Genomic DNA, 16660 nt, shown 5'->3' on the forward strand with positions numbered 1-16660 from the left:
ACTGCATGCTAGGGCCAGCAAAGGCCCCCTTAATCAATCAAAATTCCACCTCTTCGGTAGCTGATTGGCCTTGAAGAAGTCATTGAAAGGCTTTCAAACTTAAAGATGCCAAGAGGACACCGTGCCCTCCATCATTGTCTTCCTCTGTGGCCTCTTTTGGGCAGTGCCAGTTTCATTTCATACCTGTGCTCCTTCACTGGACCCCTTCTTACCCTTAAGAACAAACACCCAGTACCCCCTTTCCTTAAATCAGGGCCCCCCAAGTTTGTCAGCAGAGGATGCAACTTCATGCCTGTGCTCCTTCACTGGACCCCTTCTTCCCTTAAAAAACCCCAAAAAACCTAGTACCCCCTTTCCTTAAGCCAGGGCCCCCCAAGTTTGTCAGCAGAGGATGCAGACTTCAGATGGGGCTGGGCTTCTTTCCTGGGACCTGGCACCTTAACTGGGTTCAAATGTCTTTCCTTCCAATTGATTTCCCACTGATGAGTTGCCTTGAGCCCAGGGCCTCTGGAGCAAGGAAAAAAAAAAAGTCCCCAGACATTCCAAGTTGTCACGGGACAAAATCTTGCTGGAGGCCCACCTTCACTTCCATTCACCTATGGGAAGCCGGGCAGAGGCAGTAGCCCCGCCCATTCCCACAGCCAATCAGCGCGGCCGAAAGAAGGAGTCAGGCTCTGTTCCGAAGGCACTTCTTGATTGGACCCAACAGGGGCCTGCTGATTCTGCAGAACTTAGGCAACTTGCAAAGCTTATTTTTGTTTCTCAAACATCCTAGGGGCTGGAGTGAGGACCATCATTGGAAACCTAATCCCGCGTCCCCAGGCACCGCTCTGTCGTAGGGGACTCAGGGACACAGACCTTGCTCTGGGAGAGCCACTGCTGAGTAGGCCTTCGGAGGAGGATGTGTCTAGGGGCCGGGAGAAAAGAAAAGACTAATTCTGGAGACATTTGCCCCAGAGTGCACAGTATTAACCCTTCCAGACTTCCCTGGTGGCAAAGCGCGTTTGATAACACGTCCGAGTCAGCAGAGGTGTCAGCCTGTAAGAACGCCCAGACCTTCTTAGGGAGAATGGGAAGGACAGCTGCCTATCTGGAAAGGTCTAGATGCCAGTCTCACCTCAGAGGCACTTGGTGCCCAGACGTCAGTGGTCTTTCTGGCCTGAGTAGGTGCTCCAATGCCCTTCTCTGAGGCTTTTTACCAAAGAAGAAACAGAAGGCGTCCTTTGGCCGGGCTGCGCGGAGAGGGGAGGACAGGGGAGAAGCTGTCAAGTTCGGGGACAGGGCCTTTGCAGCAGGGGGACTCTGGACTTTCGCTGCTTACAGATCAGGAGAAGCTGTTAGCCCTTCTCAGAAATGACATGTGGATTTGGGGCAAGGAAGGAAGGAAAGAAAGAAAACACAAACGTTCTGTAACTGGTGGTTCTTGGAGCATTGCCTTGATCTGAGAGACGCTGAGCAGAGTCAAGGGCTATGAAACCCACGTTCTCATGAATTCATGGAATGTGAGGAATGGCGTCCCAAGATCTATAGATCAACCAGCTGGAAATGGTCCCCAGGCTAAAGTTAAAGTGACTGGAAAACTGACTCCAGAAAACCAGTTCTTCCTGACTTCTAAGGCAGGTGCAACCCTGGACAGCCTAGGCCCCCTGAGAAGTTATCTTTTTGTTACAGGATGGGCTGTGATGGCATATCTCTTTAAATGCCTGTTAAAGACGATGGTATTTACTACATTTGAACTTTCTTTTTTGTGATGATTTTGAAACTCAGTATGGACAGTGCCACATGTGTGATGTTTGGTGGCAAATATTAAAGAGACTGGATAATAATAAATAGCTGTAGAAATCAACATTGCTGTTAACCCCCCGAACCACTTCAAATTTCTGGGTGAGATAATCTGAGATAACAAAGATTCCACTGAGCCTAATAACTCCATCGTGACTTATTTATTACACCATAGTGAATATTTGTTAAATAAAATTAGGTAAGGTGAGTGACACAGTAAGACCAGTAGTTCTTCAGAGCTCTAGCCACTTTTCAGTTGCAGAAAGCATTTTCCAGAATACAACACTTAAGAAATGTAAGATAAATACCACTTATATAAGGTATTGAAAGTAGTCAAACTCTTAGAAACAAAACGTGGAATGGTAGTCGCCAGGGGCTGGGGGGACAGGAAAAGGGGAGTTATCGTTCCATAGATACCATCTTTTCAGGATGAAAAAGTTCGAGAGATCTGTCACAGAACAATGTGCATATAGTTAATTTTTAACATCTCCCTACAGTTAAAAATGGTTCGGATGGTTAATTTGTGTGGTGGTTTTTTGTCTTTATTTACTATAATAAAAAAAGTAAGACATCAAAAAGGGTTAGGAAAGTAAGGGGTGCCATGTAAAGTCATTTAATAAGCATTTGATCTTAGATCAGTTTACCTGTGGAAATACCTTCTGACTGACCGCTTATGTGATTCTCTTTCAGCTAGAGTCAAGGGGAGGTAAGAGAGCAATGACAGCACATAGACATTTTGCAAAGTCTCTTGAGTGACACCAGACGTAGCCGTGAGGATGCCAACTATGGAGGAAACTTCCAGAATTTCTAGCTCCTCAAATTTCCACTACAAACATCACACCCCAAACTGTTCCGTTTACGAGTAAATGTGACACATTGTGACTCAGTTGTGACTGTGGTGTGTACAGTGTGGCATTAATGAGGCAAATGGAAGATTTCGTTTCTGTCCAGTCTTCTACTTTCTGTGCATTGGGCAGAGAGGCGGGTTTTGGGGTGGCGGTCATGAGTGTAACATTTGATTTTGGATGTAAATGAAGTCATGGTTATAAAATTTTCTGTGGGTAAACAACTAATTTGTATTCAGACTAAAATAATGTTGAAGTATCTAGTTACTGAAAATGAAATATCTACTTGTCTTTAAAATAGCTCATGACTTTTCTTTTTCTATTTTTTCAATCCTGTATTGCCACACAAACATGGACCCGAATTCATGAATACAGAAGGGCCTTTACTATTTTGTTACAGGGCGAATGAACCACCGCTGGTTGCTCTCCCTGGTCTGGGAATCATCCTCCCACTCACGGACCCCCCGACTTGGAGCAGCCATGCATAGCATGACAGGGTAACCAGGGGACCACCTTTCCAGCAGGTGACTGAAAGCTCCCAGACCCCCTTCCGATGGAGTGGCATCCCAGCATAGGATGCAAGACTGGTGGTCAGGGTAGTTATTGTACAGTGTCTAGCGGCTGAGGCCTCTACTAACCCCCTTCAAATCTCACATCAAGGAGAAGTACAGTGAAGGTATATTGTGAGGCTAACCTGCCTGTGGGCAGTCCCACCCCTGTCTCTACTTTGATCTTTGTTTTCATCAGACAGTGATAATCAAAGGAGGCCGAAAGCCAGGGTGCTCAGGGTACGATGCGGGCGGCCGAGATAGTGTGCAAATGTCAACCCCAGGGCACCGGGAGCGGCTTCAAGAAATGGGGGCAAAGAGAATCAGAATCAAGCCCAAGAGAGAGCTGCAGAGACACAAACTAAACTTAAAAAAGAGACTAGGAGAGCATGTGAAAGAGAACCGATATTTTCAGGAAGAGGAAAAATGAGCAAAAAAAGCGTTTGTCCTCAGTGTGCATTTGAGGGCGGTAAATGAGCAGTGCCATCAGAGAACAAGAAGGAGGGGGCGTGAGTTATTATCTTCTGCGTCTGAGACCATCAGGATGCAAAGCTATGTTTTTCTCTGGTACCTCCTTCCTGCATTCTAGTACCTCTCCAAACAGACCACGCAGCTCGGGCTGCTAGGCAACGCGCACATGTTCAACGATTTTAAAGAAGTCCAGACCAGCTTTTGTGATCATCAAATGACAATTGTTAAATACCCATTTCAAAATCAAATTTAGCCCAACGAATCCTCACTCATTCAAAGATCAGACTACTTGGACGTTAGCCTCCAGGACCAGGCTGTAAACCTGGGGGGTGAGGGGGGGGCAGAGCGATCTCTGAGCGAGTGGGGACTCTTTCCTGGAACCCAGGCGCTTCGCTCAGCAGAGGCCTTCAGCTAGTAACTCTTAGTGCAGGGGAATAACAAGCCTAGCCATCCGATTTTTAGTGGATGTAAGCTACGGAAGAACAAAATGCAAAAAGCAAGTGATGCTGGTCACAGAGAAAAGCGCACTCTTCTCGCCTGACAGCGAGGAAGGCAGCAGAAGAGCTCACCCCGAGACAGAATTAGCCAAGCCTGGGACCTGCCGGGCTGGCACAGTAGTCAGGCAGGCCTCGCGGGTCCCGGTGCACTGTCCCACAGTTAGATAAATGACTGGAAATGTCAGGAGTCGAAGAACCTTAGAGATTAAGTTATCCAACTCCTTCCTTCGGATGTTTCAGAGCTACTAAATAAAAGCTGAAGGCATTCCATCTGCGTAGTTTCAAAAGGTATCAAGTCAATATCGCTAACATGAAAAACTGGCCTGGAAAGGGTAAAATTCTGTCGTCTGAAAATCAGTTGTATTTGGAGCACCGAGTCTCTGATGATGCTAAGTGATCTGAGTGAGGACAGAACAGCGAGGCCGCGGGGCCCCCTCTTTGCTGGCATGACCTCTCTGCATTAGCGTGGCTTCCCTGTTCAGAAGACAAGGCATTGCCTGTTTGTAGTAGACCAGCCCTCACATAAGAAGAGTCAAGACATACAGGTCAGACAATTACCAGTTTTCTAACTCATTCTTCTCGGCGACTTTTAGAAAAATTGAAGAGCCTATCCTTGGCTAACAAAGTACTTACTCGGCTGTTGCTCTAGCTTTGTTGTATCTTACTACAGAGCCTTCAGAAAAATGTGCATTTAACCCAGCACCCTGATTTCTTAGGACCAAAGAACTCTGTCCCCCATATCCCACCATGCTCAAACCTCTATGATGTCTGCTCCAGCTCTGTCCTCCCTCGTGGGGGTTTGTGGCAGTCACTCAGCGCGGAAGCCGCTCTTAGACTGCATGTCACAGGCAGACCGCTCGGCCTCTGGAGGCACCTTGAATGACCACTCCAGCCCTTTCTTCCGGCCCAGGTCACCTTATGACATGAATCAGATGTGCCTGTCAGGAAGCTACCACGGGGAAAGAGCATGGGGCTGAATTATTTTATCTCTGCTACTCTGAGCTGGTGGCATGTGTTTTGCTGCTGGCCTCTATAAGTGGTGTAGAGAATGAAGAATTTCTGGATTACTGTGTGTGCTGGGCCCTGCTCCGAGGTCCTGGTGTGGGCCTGCCTCTCAGGCAGACACTCTGGAGCCTGAGGACCGCATCAGGTCACGCCTCAGGGCCTGGAAAAGGCTGAGGAGGGACTGGGCCCAGATGTCCTTCTGATGCCCTTGGGACAGGGCTGTGCGGTAGGCCGCGTAGGCCAGGGTCAGCGCTGTCCTTTCAAAGTCCTCTTTCTTCAGGATGCCGGGGAGGCTGGCGAGGCTGGCGCTGAGCCGTCGGATGTCCGGGATGCGCTTGGGGATCACATCATTGCAGACGGTGCGGAAGTCAGAGGCCTTCCTGAGGGAGGCAAGCTCCTCATCCTTGATGGAGATCTGCAGGTCGGGGCCGATGTCCAGCTCAGCTAGCAGGAGCTGGTGAGACATGGGGTATGGAAACACATGAAGCCCTGGGCATTGTGGAGGACACCACTGTTCTCATCCTCACCTGCCTTCCTTGGGGGAGGCGGCTGTGGAAAGAGCGTTGGAATCCAGGAGACCTGGGTTCCAGTTCTGACATTCCCACCGACTTGGGTGACTTACTGCACGTCCCTGAGCCTCACTTTCCTCCTCTGTGAAATGGTTAGCAGCAAAAATACTCTACAGGGCTGTTGTGGGAAGTAAATAAGACAATTATGGACACCCTGGGACAAACATTGTCCCTGGTACAAAGCCACTATTTAATGACTATTTATTATTTTTGGTTTCCCAGATTAACCCATTCTTCCCTTTCTCCCTCCCACCCACCGAAGATTTTCTAAGTCATGAGCTATTTCTGATAATTTTAAATCAGAAGCTGGGGATTGAAGGACACAGAGAACGGTGCTAGGACTTAAGTGGGACACAGAGGTTTGTCCTCAATTCTCACCCGTTCTTTGTGATTGGGGGTGGGACCTGCTGCATGCATCCCTTGCTCAGTGCTGGACTCACATCAGGACCCAGTAAACACCCCTTGGACTCGGGGTTCTAACTTGTGTCTGCTTCCAGCTTCCCCGCTCCACCCATCTCCACGCTCCTGTCTTTCTCAAAGGGACCTGTGATATGACTCCCACGTTCAGGACTCGGTGAAGGCTATGCATTTCCCAGTGAGTTCCCCGTGGTAGGACCTGCCTGCAGCAGGCTGTCTCTTTCTTAGCCGGAGAGTTCTGGAACATGGAGGATGCCAGAGGATGTCAAGGCAGGAGGGGAGTTTTGGAGATCACTGTCTCCCTCATTTAACATTTGAGGAGATCCGGGCCCAGAGACACGGTGGCTGCTGCAAGGTCACATGGCTGATGAGTGGCAGGACCAGAACTAAAGCTCAGACCTTGAGCCTGGAATTTTATCGCTGAATTGGATCAAGGGGCCTTTGGGAAATGCACCTGTGGTTTGGAGAAGCGGGTCTGAGTGGTGGAGATGCGGGCAGAGGAAGAGATCCTTTGGGGTGCCGAGATGGTCAGAAACTGGGCAGTTACCTGAGACAGAGCTCCACCAGGCAAACGGCTTGGCATTGCCTGAACCCTATGATGAGTCCTGCCTCCTGGCATTTGCTCGAGACTATTGACTCTGCTGCTAGGGTGCTGGGAGTGGCACCTGGGGCCCAACCTAAATCCCTAATGTTGCCCCTAGTGATCTCCTAATGCCATCTCTCCCTGTTTGGCATGTGGGAAAGGAGAGGCGATGTGAGGAATACCTTACTCTGGATGGCCACGATTTGATGGCCCCACAAAGGAGTCCAGGCCAGTCCCTAAGGCAGCCAGGGCCACTCATTCTCAGGGACTCAGGTCATTCCTCCAACAAACAGAAAAGTTGCAACGCCTTCGGGGTGATGTGGCCACTTGCGCCTCTGCCTACCTCGTAGAGCAGTTCTACTTCCTCCAGGGAGCTCTGCAGGACGGGGTTCAAGGGTATTGAGGACGATCTCTTCGGCCGATGGGCAGCTGGGAACAGCACGGCTGCAAGAAACAAAAGCAGAGGCTCCAGCAGCTGTGCACTTGGCCCTCCCCTCTGTAACCTTGAGGTCAGCCAGCCCGCCTTGAACGTGATGGACTGGAAGCTGTGGTGGTCAGTGAGCGGGAGAGATGACAGGCAGCTCTGATGTGTCCCGGAAGCTCCCAGGCATGTCAGATGTTCCTGTTTCAGACCAGTGATTTCAGACATGGCTGCTTATCAGAACCATCCCAGAAAGCTTGGAAAAATATGGGTGTCCCCAAAAATGTGTACACACACTCTGAATAATTACAAAGGCAGTGTTCATTAAAATACATTTCATTTTCAAAGTTGAGCTATCAGCTGTTAAAGTATGTATCCATTTTTCGGACACCCTGTATGTAGTGTACAGGGGTGGGCAAAAGTAGGTTTATGGTTGTTTGTGTGGAGAAAGACATGCAGGTCATGATGATTATTGTTTATTTTTAAATAAACATTTTATTTTTATTTATTTTTAAATATATTTTTATTGACTTCAGATAGGAAGGGAGAGGGAGAGATAAACACCAGTGATGAGAGAGAATCATTGATTGGCTGCCTCCTGCACGCCCCCTACTGGGGATCGAGACCACAACCAGGCATGTGCCCTTGACTGGAATCGAACCTGGGACACTTCAGTCCACAGGCCTGCACTCCATCCACTGAGCCAAACTGGCTAGGGCAGGTCCTGATTATTGCAATAGCTTTTTTAACTCTGTGTTTCAAGTACTCACAACTGTAAACCTACTTTTGCCTATCCTATATGTCAAGGGAACTTATGTTAAAATCAAACAGAAATGAGCAAACAACAAACCTCTACACATGGAACAAATGAGTCCCCTAATAATACTGTTCTCTAATGGTAATGCACATTGTAGCATCTGATCAGTATGAAGTGCTGGTTTCTATTTATTGAGAACACTTTTCATCAGAGGATCAGGCTTCTGCTATTCCCCCGCCGTCTGAAGTACAGCTGCCAAGAATCTGGACACAGGTGACAAAGGAAAGGGAGAGAGCTGCCCAAGACCCTGACAGGTGGCTCTAGGGGAGTGTGGAGCCAGGCTTAGGCTTCCTCCCAAGGATCCGCTGACTTGGAAATGCATTTGGGACAAAGTCAATGACTCACTAATGCTGTTTCTTTGTGGTTGCGTTTGGAAACAGTAGCTGGAGGAAGATGGATGGGCTGCTATGGGTAGAGAGTAGGGAGAACTAAGACCTTATGAGGCCAAGTGAAAGAAGAGACAGAATGTTACAGAGTGTAGGAATAATCATTATACATTGCAGTTCTCTGGGTCGTATCAGAGCAGACAGTCATGCCTACCCCCACAGCCCCATGATTGCCAAGCCTGCTGCCAGCTGATAGAAAAAGGCACAGCTTCTTGCACCTAAGGTAACTGGGACCAGGGTGATGTCAAATATTAAATCACTAGTGGCCTGGTGCACAAAATTTGTGAGGGGGGGGGTGTCCCTCAGCCCAGCCTGCACCCTCTCCAATCTGGGATCCCTCAGGGGATGTCTGACTGCCTGTGGGATCAGGCCTAAACTGGCAGTCAGACATCCCTCTCGCAATCTGGGACTTACTGGTCTGCTTACCTCCAAAGGCCCCGCCCCCCTACCAGCCTGGCCACCCACAACTGCCCTGCCCTCTTGGCCTCTAACCACCTCTACCTCAGCCCTGTCACCATGGCTTTGTCCAGAAGAATATCCGGAAGGTCTCCTGGAAGGTCTCCCAGTCTAATTAGCATATTACCCTTTTATTAGTATAGAGGCCTGGTGCACAGGTGGGGGCCGGCTGGTTTGCCCTGAAGGGTGTCCCAGATCAGGGTGGAGGTTCTCTTGGGGGGTAGGGTAGCCTGGGCAAGGGGCCTGTGGTGTTTTGCAGGCCGGCCATGCCCCCACTGGGGTGGGGGTCCCAACTGGGGACAGTGCTGGCCTGGGCGAGGGGCTGGGGAAGTTTGCAGGCCAGCCACGCCCCCATGGAGTGAGGGTCCCTGCTGGGGGGGGCGTGGCCAGCCTGGGTGAGGGGCTGAGGGCCATTTGCAGGCCCCTCCCTTGGCAGCTGACCTGGGCAACCCAAGCCTCTCACTTGCTCTGGCCTGCTCCGTGGCCACTGCTCACAGACCCCTCCTTCCGTGACCGGCCCAGGCAGGTGGGAAGCTTGATTTCCTTTGTTGCCGGGCGTGACCCAAGCCTCCTGCCCACTCCGGCTGGCTCCATGGCCACCACCATCTTTGTCCCATTAATTTGCATATTCCCACCTGATTGGCTGTGGGGTGTTGCAGAGGCACGGTCAATTTACATATTTGTCTATTATTAGTGTAGATTAGCCAGATCCCCTTAATCTTAGATGACTCTTCTTTCTGCTGCAGTGTGCTGCCACCAAAATAACTATTCAAGCCCTGACTGGGCTCAAACCACCAACACAGCAATTAAAAACAAGACATAAATAATTGCATAGAGAGATTTTGGTTAAATCTCATATTACAGAAGATGCTCCCAAATGCATAAATGAGGAAGTAAGATTCTCTATATGGCTTGGTACCTTGAATCCAGGAGCAGTAAATGGACACATTGTACCACTTGAGGAGTTTATATCTGGGAAGCACTTAAACTAAATCATGTCATTTTTAAAAAAGAAAGAAAAAGGTACAGCTTCTCCAAGACACTGGGTTGTGATCTCCCAGAAAACTGGGCAACTAACTGTAAAGAACCTGAGGCTCCCAGGTAAGGAGCGCCCCCTAAAGTTGGGCAAAGCAATTTGCCTCGCCATGCATGCCAGCTCTGCTTCTTGATACTGGTGTCCTGGGACCATCGAGAACGGGCCCACTGACATCCAGGGTACTGTGTTAAAGAAGGCAGGGGGCTGCATAAGCATCTTAGAAAAAATTGACCTGAAGTAATAAACATGAAACATCTTTGATATAAAGACATTTCCTGAAAAGCTCACTGGTAGGAATCTCCACTCCCTGGAAAGAGCTGGTTGGTGGAGTATTGCTGTAAGATTGCTTTCTCTGTACTCATTTATTATCTATACCGCGAGTTCCTCTTGGGTTAGGATAAAGATGGTTGTAGGGTTCTGCCTCCAGCAGGTCCTGGCAGGCTTCCAGGCTGAGTGCTAGGCGCCGCTGTTGGCTGACGAAATCCATGCCCTGGGGGAGCCTTGCCCGGCAGTGACCTCTGCTCCCTCAGACCACTGTGGGAAGGAGCTATGACTGGAGTAGTATTTCCTAGCCTCGCATTTTAGCAGAATTTGTTCTCGTTGCCAGAAAACTGGCCATTTCCTCACAGAATCAGAGATTTGGGGCTTCGCCTCTGTTCGCTCACTGCCTCTGCCTGTAGTTTTAGGAGTGGCTCAGGAGAGTGAGGCGGCTCCTAGGCATCGGGTCCAAAACCTTGACCGCACATTAGCATCGAGCAAGGGCTTTAAAAACTACTGTGCCGGCCCTCACTGGTTTGGCTCAGGGGATAGCGCGTCGGTCTGCGGTCTGAAAGGTTCCAGGTTCAATTCCAATCAAGGGCATGTACCTCGGTCACAGGCTCCTCCCTGGCCCTGCCAATCAATGTGTTTCTCCCACTTCTCTATTTCTATCCTTCCCTCTCCCTTCCTCTCTCTCTAAAAATCAATGGAAAAATATTCTGGGGTGAGGATTAAAAAATAATAAAATACTGGTGTCCTGTCCCTGCTTCATAGGTTCTGATTTAGTCAAATGAGGGGGGAACTGGGACAGTAGATTTTTGGCAGCTTCCTAGAGGCTCCTAATGGCAGCCAAGGCTGGGAACCAGCAGGTGCTTGCCCGAGGCTGTATAGACGGTGGTGCCTCGGCCAGATGGCCACTCTGAGGTGAGCCCAGTGGCTCTCAACCTTGACTGTACATTAGAATCACCTGGGAGTTTTTAAAAACTCAAATGCCACATCCACCTCTCAGGCCCTTTCACGGTGTCTCTGGGGTGGATGTAGGCATCAGGACTGTTTATGGCTCCCAGGTGGTTATAACGGGCAGGCCGGGTTGATGACCATTGGGCTGTCCAGATCCACAGCCAAGAACACGGCGCCAAAATGCAAAGTTCACTCCCATCGGAGGCCTTGCAGGCTCATCTGAAGAGATGGAGGCAAAGTAGAGACGCGAGAGGGCGTGTGCTCCGACTGCGCTTTCTCGTTGGCGGGAGACGACACCAGGACCAGAGCTGGTCCAAGACCAAGATGTGACCTGTTTCTGGGCGCTCCTCCCACGAAGGTGTGAGGAGCCCTCTTCTTGGGATAGGATCTGAGAGCAACTTTACTTCTTTCATTCTTCTCCCAGCCTTTCTCTTACTGCGACATTAAAGGGATTGGGTGCCTTAAAGGCATTCTCACCCGGCAGGTGAAGGGGACAGGAGGGGACGGGTGTCCCGGGCACGGGCACGGAGCCTTTCTGCTGCCTGTCACAGACTTGGGGGCTGCCTCTGGGGAGGTTATTCACCGGCTAGACCTGCCTTTCTTCACTCATTCGTTTCCCTGGGACAGCAACACTCCAACATGCTCACCCAGGGCCCCCTCGTCCTCAAGAGGTGGGAAGGAAATACCTCCTGATTCAAAGCGGAGGTTCATCATGGAAGCGTTGTTCTCATCCTTTCAAAAATAATGACAGAGTTTGGGAAAGATTGTGAGAAATAACTTCAGCCTCTACACCAGCCAGGGGATGGACGATTGCTTCTGGAAGTGTGTGGGGAGCACAGGAATGTGAAAAGGGGGGGCTCCGCCCTCCTCCCACCCCCAGCCAGTGCCCCTGCCTCCTGCAGGCACCCCTGGCATTGCTGCAGGTGCAGTGAGCTGGGGGGCATCTCAGCGCCGCCCGGGCCTCCCTCCTCAGGAATGAGACAGGATACCTTCCTCTCCACTGGACTCGCTGCAGCCTGTGTCTGCTCCATGTCCCAACGTCCAGGTACAATGTTAACCTTCAGTCACTCCAGGTGGTTTTGCCCATAAAGGGGAAGTCTGGACCCTGCCAGAATATAAGTGGCCGAAACAAAGGCTGGCCAGCTCCCAGAGGTGTGCGTGTGAAGCTTTAACCTACACTCGCTCCCGCTTGGCGAGAAAAACAGCCCTGTCCCCAGGGCCTTTCCGTGAGCCCGGCCGCACAGTGCACTTCCTCCTCTGTCCTTGTGGTGCCTGCGTCCATCCTACACATCGCACATCTGCCGGCAACCGCCAGCTCCCCTGGACCCCGGTGACTGCGTGACTCGGTAGCGGGGCTCTGAGTGCAGGCTCAATGCCTATATTTTGGAATGATTTCTTAAAAACCCAGCTATTAAAAAAAAAAAAAAGACAACAACAGAACACAACATCCCTGGAGACTCTCCCATTCATGCTTTGCTGGGTTTGCTTCCTTTCCCTTCCGCCCCATCTCCCAAATTTATGGAGGTCATTTTAGGTTCGACTCCTTCTCGCTGTCAGCTTCGGGGCAGCGCAGTCTTTGCAGGGCTGAGAGGAGGAGACCTGAGTGCTTCCCAGCTGCCATCGGCAGGGACGCCTCTTCTGACGGAGGAGAGGGGGCAGGCTGGGGAGACCAGGGACTGGCAGGAGGACCATGCCCCCGTCTGCATCACTGAGCATCGAGCTTCGGGCAAGAAGACTGCTGGCACAGTTTTGTCACAATCACTGACTTTGTGTACTTTTTTGGTGTAAAACTGGGCCAGTTTGTTTCTTTCTTCTCCACTCAGTGCTCCCCGCCCAGCCAGTCTCCAGCGATTTTTCAGGATGTGATTGTGCCAGGAGGGCCACGCAGTGTGACCAGGGACACGAGGACTCCCAGTCTCCCCGCATGGCGTCTCCCGCACGGCTGGCCTCGGGGCGGGGGCTGTGAGCTCCCCCCGCCTCCTGCACGCCCTGCACAGCTGAGCCTCAGGGAGAAATTGAGTGGTTATGATTCTGTTGGACAGACCAGCACAGAACAAATGATTCACTCGCTGAAGGTCATGCCACATGCACTGAGTTAGTGCAGAAATTGGACCCAGACAGGCAGGAACCATGTGTCACAGCGTGTTCTGTCCACGTCTTCTGTGGAAAGACACATTTGGACCTCAGACCGAAGTTGTTAAAATGTGGCGCTCGGACTAACAACAGCTCACGAGCCCACTGGGCGCCCATCAGCGTGCTTTTTGCTTTCCACGTGCACCGTGTGAGGTAAGTATTCCTGTCCTGTGTAGAGATGAAGAAACTTGGAGGTTAAGAAACTTGGCCTAGGCCAGTGGTTGGCAAACTGCGGCTCGGCAAACTGCGACTCGTGAGCCACATTCGGCTCTTTGGCCCCTTGAGTGTGGCTCTTCCACAAAATACCGACTTCTGTGCATGGGCCACGAAGTTTCAATCCCACTGTATGTGCACACCCGCACGTGGTATTTTGTGGAAGAGCCACACTGAAGGGGCCAAAGAGCCGCATGTGGCTCGTGAGCCGCAGTGTGCCGACCACAGTCCTAGGCCATCTGATTTGCTTGCTCTAGGGCTGCAATGAAAACCCAGATCTCACAGGCTCCAAAACCCACTCTCGCCAATAGGTGAACAATGCTATCTTTTCGTAGGCACATCTGCCAAAGACTGGGTGTTCCTCGGTTCTGAATAACTATAGAAAGGATAATGTTCATTGTGAATAAATGAATGGATATGGTCTGTAACATATTAAATGAAGCACACATATTAAAAAAAATCTCTGACTCTGATTTATAATGTGCTATGCAAGGCCAAATGCCTACAGCCCTGTGATCACACTCTGACACATATCCTCCCCTCCTCTGCCCCCTCTTTGCTCCTTTGCAATCACTTGGCATAAAGCACAACCCACCTCCTCACCTTTCCCACACCTGCACCGGTGCACCTGAATGTGGGGGGGAGGGGGGAACACACCCATGGTCTCACTTGAAATTCATCGTTATTCTCGCACGGGCCCTGACATGCTTCCGGACCATTTCTCCCATTTCTCACTCCATTTCACTGTGACATAGACGATGATTTCACCCCATCTGCTTCCCCCTTAAACCAGTCACCTGCCTCTTGCCCAGATACCGAGTTCTCTTCTGTGACTGTGGGCACGCTCCTGTCTAGAGCCAACTTTCCCACGAGCGTGAAGTCTCCGAGAAAACTGTTGCTCACCTCTCCACCCTCCTCTCCTACATGGCTCCCTTTCCCTCTCCACTGGGTCTTTCACATCAACATGAAAACGTGTTACTTCTTTGATTAAAAAAAAAAAAATCCTGCCTCGCCGTCTGCTCTTCCTCCCCACCCTCCTCTCAGATTGCAGAGTTCTGGCCTCACTGGGGCGTCCACTCGTCTAGCTGCCCTCACTTCCCTACTGACTTCCAGCTCAGTATTTCCAGGCCAGACTTTTATATATGCAGCTGCCTACAGGAATCTCCTTCTGGACATGCTACAGTTCTCTCCTGATTCCCAGGCCAATCCTAGCCCCCAGCACACACACATGCCCGCACGCACACACACACGCACATACACATGCACACGCACACACATGCACGCACACACACAGATCTCCTACTTCTCTGCCACCTTTCCATCTCTCTCAGTTGCTCGGGCCCAACACCTGAGAGCCGCCCTTGACTTTTTCTTTCACATTTCGAATCTAACTAATCAGCGAGTAGTCTTGGCTCTACCTTCAAAATAGATCTGGAATCTGGCTATTTCTTGCCACATCCTTGCTGGCTCCCCGGTCCAAGCCTTGAGCACCTCTCCTACTGGTGCCTCTGCTTCCATTCTTGGCTCCCGCCCTCATTCTGTTCTTCACGCAGCACCTAAAGTGGTTCTGTGCAAGCGTAGGTCCGATGTCACTCCTCTGCCCAGAACCCTTGCTGGCTTCCCATATTTCTTCAAATGCCACCTGTGCTACATGATGTGGCTTCTCACTACGTCTGAGCTCATCTGCTACTCTCCCGGCTCATGCCACCAGCTACAGGCTTCTCACTGCTCCTTGAGCCCCCAGGCATGCTTCTGCCACAGGCCTTTGCACTTCTGTTCCTTCTGCCTGAAACACCCACGTTTCCTTCAGGTCTTCAGTGACCGCCTCAGGGAGCCCTTATTTAAAATAATTATCCTGGATACCCTCTAACCTGCCCATACGTTATTGCCATCTGACACACCAGATGTTTTATTTCTATACGTGTCTGCTTCCCGTCACTAGATGTCAGCTCTGCCAAGGCACGGGGTGTGTCCCTTTTGGTCACTCACTGTCTTCCCAGTGCCTAGCATCCTGCCCATGACTGTTTGTTGAATGAATAAATGATCCCATAGAAACACATGAACGAAATTCGCCCCTAAACTCCATTCTTTCACACCGAGTGCTTCACGAAGTCTCTCTCCTCCTAACAGCGTGATTTTAGAACTTATGCGCCGGTCCAGGTCCTGGCTAATTGTCAGAGAGCAGATGTCGTCCCCTGAAGCCCGTGTCCTGCCTTTGTCTCCCAGGAGCCCCTGCTCTGGCCGGGGAGGAGCTGCTTTCCATGGTCCCAGGCAAGGCGGGCGCCTTAGCCCTCCAAGCCCCCTTGCTCAGACGCATGGGAGAAGCTTCTCTAAAGGAAGGAGCCTGTTTTGACCTGGAGCCCGGCCTTCCCTTTGGCTTTTTATAATCTGGGCTAAAACCTGCCTCTTCCTCCCACCCCAAGAGGTTCAGGGTACCAGAGCCGCATCCAGGCGCCCGCGGGTCCCACGGAGCCGCACCCCGAACTTGTGCCGCGCTTGTTGGAAGGGGTTCCAACTGCAGACCACTTCCCGCCAAACACAGCCGCATTGTTAATGAATCAGTGGCAGCCGCATGGAAAAGGCGGTGGGTGTGGAAAGGAAAAGCTCTGGTTTATAAAGATCTTGTGCCAGATCCTCCTGATGTCATTTACTTTTTGCTCCCGGGCCAGCCCTTTAGAAACACAGCCGTCTTCGGAGCGAGCCAGGCGCTGGGCCAGGCGCCGGGTGCAACGGGAGCGCTTCTGCGAGGGCTTCTGTGAGCCGCTCCTCGCGGCCAGACGGTCCCCGCCCGCCCCCCACCCCCTCCCGGGGGCCTCGGGGCTGCTGAGGGGATGGAGGGGGGTGAGTGACAGCCGGACCCTGAGGCCAGAGGGGTGGGGAGTCAGGATCAGCGCGGTCCTTGCTGCGGAGTGATCTGGGCACGTTCCGTCTCACTCAGTGTCCTCACCTGCCCGAGGTCAGCACAGCGCCTGCTCCGGGGGTGCCTGGGCAGTAAGCGGGGTGTCCTCTAATGCGCCCCCTAGGCCGCCAGCACTTCCAAGGCACGGACCTCAGGCCCCGGGCTTCCCTCCTGATAAGAACAAGGGCACCGAGAATGACAGATGCCGCCACGCACCTGGGGGCTGCCCTTCCTTCCCTATGACGCTGCTTTAAAAAGAAATAATTCGCGGGATGCGTGTGGCTCAGAGGCTGAGCGTCCACCGATGAGCCAGGAGGGCACGGGTGGATTCCAGGTCAGGGCAGAGGCCTGGGTTTGGGGCTTG

At 51.4% G+C, this 16660-nt stretch overlaps 2 protein-coding genes across 2 annotated transcripts in view; both read right to left on the minus strand.

The window, feature by feature from the left end:
• Positions 1 to 262, minus strand: part of SLC13A4 (solute carrier family 13 (sodium/sulfate symporter), member 4) — a 44736-nt gene extending 44474 nt beyond the window's left edge. The window contains exon 1 of the mRNA XM_015559424.1: positions 227 to 262. The gene's annotated coding sequence lies outside the window, so the exon portion shown is untranslated. The remainder of the gene's footprint in view (positions 1 to 226) is intronic.
• A 1662-nt stretch (positions 263 to 1924) lies between these two features.
• Positions 1925 to 16660, minus strand: part of FAM180A (family with sequence similarity 180 member A) — a 17433-nt gene continuing 2697 nt past the window's right edge. The window contains exons 2-3 of the mRNA XM_006756704.2: positions 7061 to 7161; positions 1925 to 5602 (exon numbers count right to left, since the gene is read on the minus strand). Of these exons, the coding sequence (XP_006756767.1) occupies positions 5258 to 5602; positions 7061 to 7161 (446 nt within the window). The 3' untranslated portion in view covers positions 1925 to 5257. The remainder of the gene's footprint in view (positions 5603 to 7060; positions 7162 to 16660) is intronic.

This window comes from Myotis davidii, unplaced genomic scaffold, assembly GCF_000327345.1.
Source record: "Myotis davidii unplaced genomic scaffold, ASM32734v1 scaffold214, whole genome shotgun sequence".
NCBI classification, from domain to species: domain Eukaryota; kingdom Metazoa; phylum Chordata; class Mammalia; order Chiroptera; family Vespertilionidae; genus Myotis; species Myotis davidii.